This window comes from Pseudorasbora parva, chromosome 4 (genome assembly GCF_024679245.1).
Source record: "Pseudorasbora parva isolate DD20220531a chromosome 4, ASM2467924v1, whole genome shotgun sequence".
In the NCBI taxonomy this organism is placed as follows: domain Eukaryota; kingdom Metazoa; phylum Chordata; class Actinopteri; order Cypriniformes; family Gobionidae; genus Pseudorasbora; species Pseudorasbora parva.
This window is the reverse complement of record NC_090175.1, coordinates 20,454,609-20,469,699: the sequence shown is the minus strand read 5'-3', so window position 1 is coordinate 20,469,699 and position 15,091 is coordinate 20,454,609. Positions and strand designations below refer to the sequence as shown.

Here is a 15,091-nt window from a genome sequence, read left to right as displayed (position 1 = left end):
GTGCAATGAATCTTAAATATATAAAAGTTTAATTTTTATCATTACATTATGGAAAATAATGAACTTTTATCACAATATGCAATTTTTTTGAGAAGGACCTGTATATTAAAAGTGAAGCAACAGTGGTGAACCGGCGACAAGGTCATGGGCGGCCAAGGCTCATTTATACACGTGGGGAGAGAATGCTGGCCCGTGTCGTCCGATCAAACGAACAGATTAGCTACTGTAGCTCAGATTGCTCAAGAAGTTAATGCTGGTTCTGATAGAAAGGTGTCAGAATACACAGTGCATCGCAATTGGTTGCGTATGGGACTGCATAGATGCATACTAGTCAGATGTCACTGTTGACCCTTGTCCACTGCCGAAAGCACCAAGTGTGAGCATATGAGCATCAGAACTGAACCAGCAATGGGAGAAGGTGGCCTGGTCTGATGAATCATGTTCTCTTTTATGTTATGTGGATGGCCGGGTGCGTGTGCGTTGCTTGAGGAACACATGGCACCAGGATGCACTATGGGAAGAAGGCAAGCCGGCGGAGGCAGTGTGATGCTTTGAGCAATGTTCTGCTGGAAAACCTTGGGCCCTGTCATCCATGTGGATGTTACTTTGACATGTACCACCTAACTAAGCATTGTTGCAGACCATGTACACCCTTTCATGGAAACATTATTCTCTGGTGGCTGGGGCCTCTTTCAGCAGGATAATGTGCCCTGTCACAAATCAAAAATGGCTCAGGAATGGTTTGAGAAGCACGAGTTTGAGGTGTTGACTTGGCCTCCAAATTTCCCAGATCTCAATCCAATCGAGTATCTGTGCGATGTGTTGAGCAAACATGTCTGATCCATGGGGGCCCCAACCTGCAATTTACAAAAAATAAAGGATCTGCTGCTAACATCTTGGTGCCAGATTCCACAGCACACCTCCATGGTTCTAGTGGAGTACATGCCCCGAAAGGTCAGGAGGCTGTTTTGGCAGTAGAACCAACACAATATTATGTCTGATTGATAGAGAGTAAATTTAAAAGCAAGATACATAGGATTTATTATTATTATTATTTATTATTTATTATAGGAAGTGCCCAGAGTGAAATGGCCAATTTCTTCACCAAATTAAAATGCTGTCAGATATTATTAATAATAAAATCAAAAAGAACACTTTAGCAAAAGTTCACAATTTTCTAATTATTTAATAATTTTGGAATAGCAAGGCCTCTTAAATATTAAAAGCTACACTTTATATGTTGAAGTTATATTGCAAGGCATATCTCTCTGCATTTCTGCCCTCTGCCAACCCAACAGCCATATTAGCCTCATATTATATTTAATACAGCTTTTCAGTTAATGTTAAATATAGATATTTTATATTTGTGGTATAAAGAAGGTATATTATGTTGTAATTGAATGTGTATTGCAAAGCAGTTTATTTTCACTCTTGTTTTTAAATATGCTCTAAAAATGGAGGTTGAGTTGAGATTGTATACCCTATTAAAATTGTTTATGCACAGATGTTCTAATATATGTACTTTAAATTATCATTGTATTTCATAACATGGAATATGATTCCAAATAATGGTTTAAAACTTAAACTTGATTCCCTGTAGAGAATGCTTATGGTGGAGTTAAAGTAAAGATGCCCTATGGAGTTCAAGATATTGGACTAATATTGGTATTATCAAGTGAATATTGCTGTAAATCCAACAGTCTTCTTTTTTCTTTAAGAGGAGGAGTCTAAATTTGCACTTACTCTACTTACTCATGTAAAAGGCTTGGTTTAACAGTTTAAAGAGGTCAGACATTGTGCTGTGAAAGAATACACCTTTTAAAGCAAAATTTGACCTGTCGGAAATTAAGGAAACAGGCATGGACATTCGCGGGAAACAAGGTGAAGTTTATCTACAACGTCAGAAACATGGTGAGGTAAGACATCAGTGAAACTTTGACAATTTATTTTGTGCTATTGAAAAAGGCAGACGTTTGTTTTTGTTTGTCACCCTCTAGTCTAAAACTACAAAATGTTCTGAGCTGATCTAAATTGAATAGTCTTCATAAAAATAGTTATGAAACTGTTTACCATGATGTTACAATCTTAATATTGATAGTCTGGTTTGTAAAAATGTAGATAGAAAATGCAGGGCTGACAAGCCTGATGGTATTTGCTTGAAACTTTATTTTTATTTTTTATATAGCTCACATGTTTTGCCATGAACTCTGGTGTAAATGTGTTCTGGTATGCTACTGCACTACAAGTTGAAACTTGGTGCGCACATCTTGGTCTTCCCTTTCATATTTGGGCACATTCCACTGACCAAAAAAAAAAAAAAAAAAAAAAAAAAAACACGCCCTCATGAAAGTGCACTTCACGTTCTAGCCTACATTCAGGCCCTGCCTTACACACAATACATGTGAGGTAAATGAGGGATTGGCTGAGTGAGTAATCTAACATCCGTTTCTCCATCATGGAGTGCTTTTTAAGCATTTTTTCCTTTTTACAATGAGTACTGAGTCAAGAGGTGTGTTTATTACCTGAATTACAAGTTCCACCTGATGAATATCCATCAGATCTGACTGGATTGTGTGAAATGTAACGTGTCTTTTAACTGTCATAAAATGCATTAGGAAAATAATAAATATACATAATAAAATTTGATTTGTTATTAACAGAAGTGGAAGCGATACTGGTTGGCCCTTCATCCGGCCAGTCGACATGGCATTGCAAGGTTAGAATTATCAGAAGCCATTCACGAACGGTCAACTGTGGTGGTCAGACGGAATCCGGAGAGAAAAGTTGTTCGTCTGGCTGACTGTGTGAGTGTCATCAAGCTGCCTCCTCATGCAGAGGCATGTCCAGGGGAAAACATGGCTGCCTTCTGTGTGGAGACAGAAGACAAGAGGCTGGTGTTTGCAGCAGAAAAAGAAAGCTGTGGAGAATGGGTGGAAATAATATGTAACATTGCCTTTCAGGTGAGGGTTTGGATTTTTTAAAGTATGTTTATATTATAGACTACCATTCATTTTGGAGTCTGATTTTGTTTTAAAGAAATACCTTTATTAGGCAAGAATGCTCACAAGTGATAGTTAAGACATTCATAATGTTACAAAATATATATATATTTTTAAATGCTGTTCTTTAACATTTTTACAGTATCCTTTCAAAAGGTCCACTTTTGTGCATATTACCTCAAAGATACATATTAGTATCAAAGGTGCACATATAAGTACAATTTTAAAGGGTTTAAAGAGTACCATCCCAGAGACAGCTTTTCCCCCCCCCCTTAGACTGGAGTTATGGATGACACATCTTTGCCATCCCAGAAATAAATTACATTTTAAATATATTAAATAGTGCTTTTCTATAATTATATTTTACAATCTAACTGTTTATTGTATTTTTGATTTAATAAAGGCATTAGTGGCTTCTTTCAAAAACATACAAATCTTACCAACCCCAAACCTTGAACAGCAGTGTAGGCGTGCAGGGAAAAATGTTTAAGTTTAATAAAGCATGAAATCCTAATACAATGAAAAATACAGACCACTACGGCCACATATAACTAGTTATTTGAAGGGTACTCTGCTTCCTGTCTGCTTGGGTTTATAATGGTATTCATATTTTTTTACAGAAACACACTAAAAGTGCTCCACAGCCGGTACCACTTATGGAGGACAATCAGATCTACATATCCAGAGAACAACGTGAGTACACACAAATGTATCAAAACAATATGTTTTTGATAGGCCAGACTCACCACTTCCTATAAGAGTGCTTTGAGTAGGGTGACCTTATTTTGATTACCGAAAACCAGGACACTCGGGAATGAGATACTCAAATGATACTTGAGTATACCCAAAGATTCCTTATTCATTTCAATACATTTAAAGTATGCCTCCTCTGTATGGATAGAAAATTGTTATATTAGGGACAGGACAGGACTTTAAAACAGGACATGTCCTGGGAAAACACAACATTTGGTCACCCTAGCTTTAAGGTTTTTGTTTTGTTTTGAACGAGCAACATACAACACTAAAACCATTTTAGATTCGCACAAATCTTAGATTAAGATTCGTTCTGCTCATCTATTCCCAATATCTCTTTCATTTTAGTGTCTGGGTTCAAAGTAGTTGCGCTGCAGAATGAGTCTTCAGTTCGTTGTGGCCTGAAAGGACAGTACTGGCTGCAAGCTGGCGTAGACATGCTAGTTCTGCAGGATCTGGAGACCAGGAAGACAGTAATGGAGTGGCCATACAAGCTGCTGCGCCGCTATGGACGAGATAAGGTCAGCCGTAACCATGTTCTTGATAAGTGCAGGACTGTGATGATGTGGAAAAAAATATCCTGTTAAATAAATTCATGGCAAAATGCTGGCAGCAGTGGGACAACCTAAAAAGTACTACAGGATGACATTTTGCTTCCTGTATATTGTACATATATTTTAACCATACATAAAATGAGCCCCTAAAGGGACACAGTGATGGGGAAAAATGAGATGGGGTTCTTTAAATTACACTTCGTTGAAAATTTGTGCACTCTCAGAAAAAAAGGTACAGTGCTGTCACTGGGCCGGTACCCTAAGGTACAAAAGTGAAAAGGTACATCTTTGTACCTTACTCACCCCTAAATGGTACGTATTAGTACCATAAAAGGTACATATTAGTACTTTAAGAGTGCAAATTAGTACCTTTAAGGTACATAGTAGAACCTTAAAGGTACATATTAGTACCGCCCCAGTGACAGAAATGTACCTTTTTTTCTGACAGTGTGTTTGTTCGCAAAACTCCTGATGGAAATAATATGAAATGCAAAAAAACATCCTCTTACCTCTTCTAAAAAATTTTTTTTAACCCATGTGAAGCGTCTTTTGTACTATTTTGCAGTGTAAATAATAAGGTGGCTCTTTTCTGGCTATCACCAGACCAAGCTTATTTTAAGATTGAACATTGGAGTCTGGGGAGTCTGCTCTGTATTTTCTACTGCAGAAGAGGTGTGATAAATGAGCATAATTCAAATAACTCTGTATGCAATTGGATAGTCCTTCAACCAATCAGACCCATCGCTTCTCTATCTATCATCGTGTTAAACCCGCCAATAGCGTGCCAGGTGGATAAGCCAGTCTGTGATTGGTTCCTGCAAAAATTTAACAGAAGTAGTAGAAATAAATGTACAGGTTTTCAGACTGAGTTGCCAGGAGAAATCAAATCGCCGGGTTTACCCAGTCCAAATGTGGCTCATATTTTTACTAAAAGCAAAACAAAAATGTATAATTTACTATACGGGTACACTCTTGTTGAATAATATAAACTAAAATAAAGCATATGTTAATACTTTTATGTGTTATAATTATATGTTAAATATTCCAAAAACCAGCCATTTTAGAGAATCATATCAAATGATATATAATGTGTGTGTTAAACTTTCACTGTGGTAAGGTAATTGAAGATAACTTCCATTGAAATTATATTCTTGTATAAAAATTGCATACAAATATTGTCTATTCCTCTCTAGATGGTGTTTTCTATAGAAGCAGGCAGGCGCTGTGAATCCGGCCCTGGAACCTTTAACTTTGAGACCAGGCAGAGTGAAGAGATCCTCCGCCTCATTGAGTCAGCTATTCAGCAACAGAAGAGCCTCGCCGTTTCTGGAGAGAGGCACTCACCACATTCTCCACGTTCTCGCTCTCCTCGCTCACCCCTGCCCAAGCGCCCTGAAAGTTTTCCTTTGCTTGGCACAGAGGGCGACGACAGCCCTCAGCTTTCAGACGCGAACGTGCCCTTGTACCCTGATCCAGCAGGTGGTCTTAGCCCAAACATTTATGGCATCTTAAATCCTGTACATACAAAACCCACGAGTCCTATTGGCTCAACCGAAGCGGTATATGCAAACCCTGCCGATTCCATAAGCTCCTCAAAAAGCACACCCTTAAATCCTAGTGGTGGTATCAGCTTGATTGAGCCTGTGTATTCAAATCCTGCAATTTTATTAAGCAGACATGAATCACAGCCAACAGATTTCATCAAATCCCATCATACTGCAAATAAAGATCCTCTCCCTTCTCATCATAGGGATGATTCAGAACCAGTGTATTCTGATCCTGCTGATGTCATCCGCCCAAAACCTAACAGCTGTGTCAAAGCCAACCCTACTGACACGATGGACTGTCAGCCCGCCAAGGTGATGTTGAACAAGGATAAGCAGCAAGAACCGGTGTACTCTGAGGTGTATGACCATGTCACACTACGCTCAAGTAAAAAGCTTGACCAGAGGAGTGAGGAGCCCATTTATAGTGTACCCGAGTTTATACAGCCATCCCAAAACCATAACTCTCAACAAAGCAAAATGGCTGATGACAACCAACCCATCTACAGCAAAGTTAACAAACCGCCCAAAACTCCTCTCGAAGAAAATAAGCTAAGCCAAACACGAGAGGTTGTCTCTGAGGACCTTGGAATGATTTAACTGCGTCTGTAATACAGTTTGTCTTAACAAACATGTAGCTTTTAATTTTTAATATTTAAGATTGTATTCTCCCCCACCCCACTGATTTCATAATTTATTAATCCATACTACCAGACGTTGTGGAATAATGACTGAAAATAAATGTTCTTATTGTGCAACACTTATGCACATCATGAAAAAGGTTGTTTTGATTTTTTTCTGTGTAATAATAATGTATCCAGTATATATATTGAATTTTTTTTTTTTTTTTGCTTGGAGAATTAAATAATTAAAGTGAATTAACAAAAATTACTCATTTAATAATGTTGGGTTAAAAATAACCCAACTATGGTTGGTAAAGTGGCTTCCCAACTGTGGTTTATTTTAACCCAATGCATTGGGATAAAAGTAACACAACAGTTAATAAACAAATAATCTTAGCTTTTTTTTCAAAAAAAAAAAATAGCCAACCGATTGTTTATTAGTATAAAACAATACATATGCTTTAACAAAAAAGATTATTAAAATTAGGGGGAAACTAAATATCGCGGAGTCTTGCATTTAATGTAAATATACATAATTGTGTAGGCCTACATATGAAATTCAAAATACACAGTAAAAAACGTTGGTTTAATTATTCTTTAATTATTTTATGATAAATCCAGCATATTTTACGGAATGGCTTCAAATGAGCAAACACATTGCTAAAATCTCAGCAGACCAGTGAAAGAAATTTGGAATTCAAGGATCCAGTCAGAAAACAGGGTTTGAACAATATGGGTCAATAAAAGATTACTGAGTCTGAGACACTTTTCTTTCTTGTGTGTGTGTGTTTTTTGTTTTTTGTTTTTTGCAGTGAACTGTCCTTTTTAAAGCCTCAACAAGCTGTTTTGTGTTTTCCCAAAAGAACTAAACCATAACGGAAAAAATTACAGCAGGGCCGGCAAACGCATGTAAAACGTTCTTTAACGGTCTCTATTTACCGGAAGTGCTGATGGAAAGTGCAAAGAAAAAATCCTAGCCTAATCTAGATTTTTTTCCATTACTATTTTTAACCCATGTGAAGCATCATTTTACTATTTTTCAGTGTAAATAATAAGGTGGCTCATATTTTTAATAGCAAAAATAAAATAAAATATAACTTACTGTAAATAGCCTACACTCTTGTTGAATAATATAAACTAACATAAATATGTTAACCAAACCATAACCGACAGAGCAGCCAAAAATTATCGGTTTTATTCTTCCGGCAAATGTATTTAGCAAATTTGTGTGCGCTGTAAAACGAGTTTTATGGCTTTTACGTCATTACTACTGACCGGAAGTGCTGAACGATATCAAACCAAACCCGAGCAACTGACTGTGGTTATCACGATGTTTTGAAGACATTTATTTAGATTTCGAAGTTTTAAATTATTTTTATTCCGCTCCCAAAACACTGAACGTTTATTGAAGCGTAAGGTAGAACGCTTAATAGTTTACCATGTCGAATCGCATCGCTTTCCAGACGCAGTTAGCTTCCATTATGGAGGTGCTTGCCAATGCAGCGGTGGCTGAAATATGTAAACTCGTAGACGACGACTACGCGGTTATAAACTTACAGATGACTCAATGTCAGCGTGAAAACAAATCGTTGAAGAGAAAACTTCACATACTGGAGCTTAAGATGGCACGAGGGTTTGCAGAGAGAAGGATTAGTTCACTGAATCGCGCTAACCGGGTTCAAGTGAGCGCCGCTTTGTCTGAAAAATACAGGAACCAATCTAACGGTGTGTTGCTATAACACTTCGCATGCTATTCTAATGTCAAGTGTATCTGTCTCACCAAATAACCTATCAAGTCTTATGTGTTTTAATGACTCTGTGTTGTGTCGTGTCGTGTCTCCGGTTTTCATACACCCAGACGCCCTGTTCGGAGCTCAGTTTAACACGGGACTGTGGAGAGGTGGAGGGACAGACACAACTGCTCAGCAGGCTGTAAATGAAAGTAACAGTATGGTAGGTAAGCTATCTCTTTATGATAACCACAATCACTTGTCTAGCACGTTTTTGTTGTGACATTTAATAATGTTTACAGCAATTAGATTGATTATCATGGGCAATTAAACAATAGATAGATAAACTATAATATAAACAAACTGTAAATAGACTCATAGACCAATTATATATATATATATATATATATATATATATATATATATATATATATATATATATATATATATATATATATATATAAAACTGTTATAAAATGATTGATAGACAGACAGACAGACAGACAGACAGTCTTTCAGTTGAATATTAGACAAACGATAGATGAATAGATAAACTGTTATAAAGACAAATTATAGATAGACACATAGCTAGATATGGAATGATTTCATGTACACTACATAATTATAATACACATATACATTTTTTTAAACATTTCCTTTCATTTCAAAAGACAGAAGATGCAGTAATATCACAAGTAGACACCGTGCTGATAAAGGATGAGATGTTTGAGGAGGACCAAACACAACAGAGGCTGTTCATCGGAGATAGTGGTAAGTGGATAAGAACATAAGCTGCCTATTATAAACATAAGAGATACCCAACAGTAACCATCTTAAAACTTGACTTGACACTGTTTCTCTTCTTTAAGGAGAAACAAATACTCCATCACAGACTGGAGAGACTGGTTTTGGAGATGTTCAGATGATGAAAGATGATCAAGTCTCTAGGATGCAGCCAACGACTTTGGAGGTCAGTGGATCTGACACTGCGCTAAAATCTGAGCCAGAGTTTGAGTGTGTTAAGGGAATATCACAAGAGCCCATAGAATTACATGCCGAAGCAAAGTTTGATTTGAATGGAAAATCCAGTCCTATGAGGGATTATTTAATGCAAGGGAGTGACGATGCAGACTTGCGGCAGCGATCTTGCTTGTACGTGAACAATGCAAGATTGACTGAGAGCCAATCCACGGCCTCTGTACGGTGTTCAGAGGTCATAGAGGTTGACTCTGCGGAGGAGGGGGACGAGATTTCTGAGTGGGCTAGGAAAGTAACACAAGGGAAAAGCCAGGCTTCACTTGCTTATCCACAATACAGGAGGGAGGAACATCAGGATAGCATGGTCCTCTTGCCTTCCTCCAACTTGCAGCTGATGTCAAGTGGCTTTGCAGCAGTGGCGTCGACATCTTCAAAAATACAGGGCATGGACAGCTACCACAACGTCAGAGATATCAATTTTAACCAACAAAGAGTTGGTCGGACTAGAAATGACAGAGTTCCTCGCGAAAAACTTTTTGCATGCACATACTGTGGCAAAGTTTTCAACCGCCCCAAAAAGGTGGTGATCCACCAGCGGATTCACACAGGTGAGAAGCCATTCAAATGTAACACCTGTGGGAAGTTCTTCTCAGAGGCAGGAAACTTGAGAAAGCACCAGAAAGTCCACACCGGAGAACGGCCATATAGTTGTACCCAGTGTGGGCAGACGTTTGCCTGGATACGGAACCTCAAAAACCACCAGCAGAAGAACCATCCAGATATGTTAACTGCAGAAGAACTGCTTTCTCTAGGAGTCAATAAATGATCATCTGATTACTGATAAGATCTCTGAACATGAGTGTGTATAATACCACCATCATATCTTTTCTGCATAAAGACTTTCATTTAAGTTATATACATGATTTACATTGTTTAAAATCAATAGGGATGTGAGTGTTTCTATATAATCAACAATTCCAGAGTAAAGCTCTGTGCTGTGGTGTTCTGTAGAAAAAATGACGCGACTTAGTCGAAATGGTTCCAAGCAGTTTTTGGTATATAAAAAGTGTTTGACATGTTTAAATAAACATTTCTGCACTCATTTTGTGTTTGGTTTTTGAAGAACAGCAAAACACATTGTATGTTTTGGAGACCAATGCCTCTTTTTGGTGTTATATAAGCTCAGCATGCAGGTAGTTTCAGGACAGGGAAAACATAAATAAATATATACCACATACCAGACTGAAGGACACAACCTTTGTTAAATAGTAATAAATCATACTCTTGTTGTGCAACAGTTGCATAAATACTTTCCCACTTTAGTTTTTTAAATAATAAAAAGCTCTTTGTAATTTATCACTTTAGATATTATGAACATTATGACACTGCACACCCTCACAATTCTTTATATACAGAAAAATATATAAGAAAATCCTATCTCATTTAGACAGGGAAAGTGTTATACATGTATACACAACCTTTACGTTTCATGTGCCAGCCAGGGTCATGTTGTAACATAAACCTTGTTTCATGTGTTCAGCAGCAAGGGCAGGTGGAAGATGGAGAACCTGAAACAATAGTGATAAAGGAGGATCTAAATGACCAGTGGGAAAGAAGCCAGACACAAGTCATAATTGTGCAGGATGGTGAGTAGAGGGCCAAAAACCAGTCATCTAATCCCTGGTATAATATTTATATACTGCTCAAAAAAATTAAGGGAACCCTTAATTCACACATTGGATCTCAATGAATGAAAAACTTAATTTGAAAATCTTTATATGCATTCTATAATTTTAGAACAAAATTATGTGACAACAGTCAATGAAAACAAAATCATCCACATACTGAGGACTGGATTCAAAATCATACCAAAAGCCAAAGTCTAGGCATGTTCCTGATGAGATGGTGGATCGTTTTGGGGATACATACCCTCCCAGACCTGGATCGGGGCATCAATGAGTTCCTGGACAGTCTTTGGTTATACTTGACAGCTTCAAATGCTCTGGTACATAAATGTCCCAAAGGTTCTCAATTGGCTTTAGATCTGTATAACGTGAGGGCAGTCACTGGCATCAATCCCTAAACACCCTAGCCACAGGAGGAACCCAGGGCCCACTGCACCTGTGTAAGGTCTGACAATGGCTCAGAGGATTTCATCCCCGTACCTAATAGCAGTAAGGGAACCATTGGCTAGCATGTGGAAAGCTGTACGACCCTCCAAGGTTATTACTACCCAGACCAGGAAAGGTGCACTGCTGTGAGCACAGCTCCCACTAGGACGTTGGGCCCTCATGCCACCCTCATAAAGTCTGTTTCTGACAGTTTTGTCAGAAACATGCATACCAGTAGCCTGCTGAAGGTCATTTTGTATGGCTTTGCCAGTGCTCCTCTTTTTCCTCCTTGCCCATTTGTCATCCCTGTCCAGCTCTCCTCGTTTTAATGGCCTGTTTCCTGGTTTCTCCTCTATGCTCCTCTGCCTGTGCAACCTGATTGGGTTGCAGATACTGCCTCATGCTACATGCAGTGATTAGGGGATTATCTTGTTGATGGCGTTGATGGCTCACCTTCTCATTTTCATTTGCAGCAAAGCAAGTGATTCACAATAACTTATGCTCCTCACTGGACAAATTGATATATAATTTTTGAGATATATATATATATATATATACACATACATACATACATGCCAACACGACATCATGACTTTGCGTAAACATACACGGCACTTTCTTAAGCCAAGTGGCGTGTTATCTGTACGCATTTTGAGCTATGCGTGTATGTCTATGCCGCGTGATTCCGCGTGAATGTCTACGCCGAAACAAACATCATCTCAGCATGTATATCTATGCTGTGTGATTCCGCATTAATGTCTATGCCGAAATTTCATGCTGCCATTTCATGAGATCAGTCTGTAAATATATACATACATACTGCTTACCAAAAACTAAATCATGTGAAAATAATTTTTGACCAGGCGTTTATACAAAGAAAGTGTGAACACTTGCAAAAGCAAGAAAGAACCAATAAATATGTATAACTATTTTGTAGTACACATTTTTTTCCTGTGAGCTTTTTGTATATACTACTATATATAAATTAAGACATTTCTTAAGATATCTTCTTTTACATTACTCAGAGGAAATGTCCTTTTTTGGGTGAAGGTTAACATTTATTTTATTTTCCTCTGGGTCAACAGAGTCAAATACAGACATTTGTAGTGGAAGACTTTCTACCTCACCAGCCAAAAGCACAGTTGCACCTGGAACAGAGGTTTGTTTATTTACTGTTCTTTTAAAATGTAAAAAAAAAAAACTAGGACAACAATAAAAAGAGTGCCAACAGGAAAGTATCACGTCACTGCTGCAGAGAAATAGTTAGAGAATAGTCATTTTAGGAGAAAAGCGAAAAATAAATGTAGTTTTTTATTGTTTCCAGCCTATTGAGGTGGAATTTTCCCACTTGAATGATGAGAGGAGCCATAAAACCGACATTTCTCCATCCACTGGACTGCAGATGAACATACAGGGTGAGTAAATATTAATAACAATCATATGTTTTACTTTTAAAGCATCTTTCCCAAGTGCAAGGTCGCTGTACAGGCAAATCATAAAGTAAACATAGCGACAAGAAGTTTAGATTGAAATAGATTTAAAAAAAGTTTGAATTTAGCAAATTAAAAATGCTCTGACAATATCTGAACGCATTTACACTTAGGTACTGTGGAGTCCAGCCCAAGTAATTCCCAACAGCACAGGTACCACAAGTTTGTTGTTCAACCTAGCAAGGGTCTAACAACAGGAGAAACGGCTGCTCTCACAGATTCAGGGCACGTACACAAAGGAATGGTGAAAAGCAGAACTTCACCCAAGAACCATGAAAAGACAGCTACTGAAATGACAGTAAAAGGCTGCTTGTTTGATAGACCTGCAGAGCTTAAAACCAGCTTTACACACTGGCCCACACACCCATCCTGCTCATACACAGAATCGGACCAGGATCAAGACTGTATGCTGGTTCAGTCAGACACTGTATCATCTGTTAGAAGCTCCAAAGGTGAATGGGATGGAGCGCCATCTACCCAAACACATGATGTTAGAAATGCAAGTGCAGCACAGGGACCTATGAGAGAAGAGGAAAGGTGGAATCAGGCTGCCATTTTGAGGCAAAGCCATACTGAGGCATCAGGCCCCGTCAGTAGACCTGAAACGATTCGGACAGAGAGCGCAAGTAAAACAAACCCCTCATATTTCACTGTGATTCCCCAAATGATGTCCAACTTAACTCAGCCTGGGCCTTCTTTTGCTGGCCTGCATCTACCAAAGCACATGGACAAAGGTAGGCGGAAAGGTTACGTTTGTAAGTTCTGTGGAAAGGCATTCCCCGGGCTGTCCAATGTCGTGGCACACCAGCGAGTGCATACAGGGGAGAGGCCCTTTAAGTGCGATACATGTGGGAAGCTGTTCACAGAGGCAGGCAACCTGAAGAAACACCAAAGAGTTCACACAGGAGAGAAACCCTTCATCTGTTCCCGCTGTGGGAAACGTTTCGCCTGGATCTGCAACCTCAAGACACATCAGCAGTCGGCCTCCTGTGGAGGAGTCGGATATATATAAACATATCTGATGACAATGCAGTGCTTCCAACTTATGCCTTCTTATGAATCCATTGGTCTTCTGAATATCAAAGGAGTCATTATACTATTCCTGGAATAAAGATTAAGATGTGTAGGTGTTTACCAGTGACTAGTGTTGTAATACTCAAGACCGGTCTTAAGACCATTTTTTGAAGGTCTTCTCCACATTTGCACTCATTCTTGTCTCGGCCTCAGATTTGAGGACTAGAGATATTTTTCAAGACCACAACTGCTGGGATATTACTAAAATCCTTGTCTGATTTATTTATTAACATCATTAATGTGATTGGATGTAAAACATACTGCTTCAGATGCAATCAATAACTTGATTTATTCAGTGTCCTGGTTCAGAACTTAATGAGGGATTCTGTCAAAAATTCACCAAAATGAATATACATGCTCTCAAAATTCAAGATATTGTTGGGAAAAAAATATATGTAAGAGATCTGGATATTTTTATGTTATAACGTGATATAATTAAGCAGTAGCACAAGAGCAAGAGAGCTGGTTTCACATATTTGAGCATGACTGCAAACATAATATTGCTTTTATACAAACATTATCCTCTACATTATGCATTTGAAATGTACCGATTCAGTTGCATCTTCTGTGCCACCTCTGCAGTGCAAGTATGCATTTTGTTGGTAAGGATTTAATTTAATTGGTAACAGCTCTATATTGTGTCTTATTGTAATTATAAAGGTGCTGGTGATATGATTAGAATATCATCAAAAATGTGATTTATTTCACTAATTCCATTCAAAAAGTGAAACTTGTATATTATGTTCATTCATTACACACAGAGTGATGTGTTTTAAATGTTTATTTCTTTTCATTTTGATGATTATAACTGACAACTATGAAAAATCCCAAATTCAGTATCTCAGAAAATTAGAATATTGTGAAAAGGTTCAATATTGAAGACACCTGGTGCCACACTCTAATCAGCTAATGAACTCAAAACACCTGCAAAGGCCTTTAAATGATTTCTGTCTAGTTCTCACAAAAGGTCATTGCAAAAGAGGCTGGCTGTTCACAAAGCTCTGTGTCCAAGCACGTACATGCTGTACATGTTCATACTTTTCAGTTGGCCAAGATTCCTAAAAATCCTTTATTTGTATTGGTCTTAACTAATATTATAAATTTCTGAGATACTGAATTTGGGATTTCCCTTAGGTGTGTTATAATCATCAAAATTAAAAGAAATAAACATTTCTAATGTATCAGTCTGTGTACTGATATAGATGAATACATGAATAAATAGAATGGAAAAATAT

The 15,091-nt window shown here is 37.9% G+C and overlaps 2 protein-coding genes across 4 annotated transcripts; both read left to right on the top strand.

Moving 5' to 3' along the window:
• Positions 1-1,764: 1,764 nt before the first annotated feature.
• dok1a (docking protein 1a) lies at positions 1,765-6,599 on the top strand. 2 transcript variants are annotated; one of them, XM_067442661.1, is made up of 5 exons: positions 1,765-1,916; positions 2,661-2,960; positions 3,620-3,692; positions 4,101-4,273; positions 5,500-6,599. In XM_067442661.1, the coding sequence occupies exons 1-5, from the start codon at positions 1,860-1,862 to the stop codon at positions 6,448-6,450; spliced, it is 1,554 nt and encodes a 517-aa protein (XP_067298762.1). In that variant the 5' UTR covers positions 1,765-1,859; the 3' UTR covers positions 6,451-6,599. The 2 variants fall into 2 exon arrangements, with proteins under 2 accessions (XP_067298762.1, XP_067298764.1); XM_067442663.1 differs by lacking the exon at positions 1,765-1,916 and adding an exon at positions 2,424-2,509.
• A 1,126-nt stretch (positions 6,600-7,725) lies between these two features.
• On the top strand, positions 7,726-15,039 carry si:ch211-89o9.6 (uncharacterized). 2 transcript variants are annotated; one of them, XM_067441208.1, is made up of 8 exons: positions 7,726-8,198; positions 8,332-8,426; positions 8,875-8,974; positions 9,073-9,173; positions 10,722-10,827; positions 12,378-12,451; positions 12,617-12,707; positions 12,896-15,039. In XM_067441208.1, the coding sequence occupies exons 1-8, from the start codon at positions 7,913-7,915 to the stop codon at positions 13,792-13,794; spliced, it is 1,752 nt and encodes a 583-aa protein (XP_067297309.1). In that variant the 5' UTR covers positions 7,726-7,912; the 3' UTR covers positions 13,795-15,039. The 2 variants fall into 2 exon arrangements, with proteins under 2 accessions (XP_067297309.1, XP_067297310.1); XM_067441209.1 differs by having other exon boundaries at positions 10,725-10,827; positions 12,896-15,038.
• The last annotated feature ends 52 nt before the right edge of the window (positions 15,040-15,091 follow it).

Coding starts and splice junctions, on each gene's coding strand:
- dok1a (XM_067442661.1), top strand. CDS start 1,860: ATGGACATTCGCGGGAAACAAGGTGAAGTTTATCTACAACGTCAGAAA. Junction 1,917..2,660: donor AACGTCAGAAACATGGTGAG/GTAAGACATCAG, acceptor TGTTATTAACAG/AAGTGGAAGCGATACTGGTT. Junction 3,693..4,100: donor CTACATATCCAGAGAACAAC/GTGAGTACACAC, acceptor CTTTCATTTTAG/TGTCTGGGTTCAAAGTAGTT.
- si:ch211-89o9.6 (XM_067441208.1), top strand. CDS start 7,913: ATGTCGAATCGCATCGCTTTCCAGACGCAGTTAGCTTCCATTATGGAG. Junction 8,199..8,331: donor ATACAGGAACCAATCTAACG/GTGTGTTGCTAT, acceptor TCATACACCCAG/ACGCCCTGTTCGGAGCTCAG. Junction 10,828..12,377: donor AGTCATAATTGTGCAGGATG/GTGAGTAGAGGG, acceptor CTGGGTCAACAG/AGTCAAATACAGACATTTGT.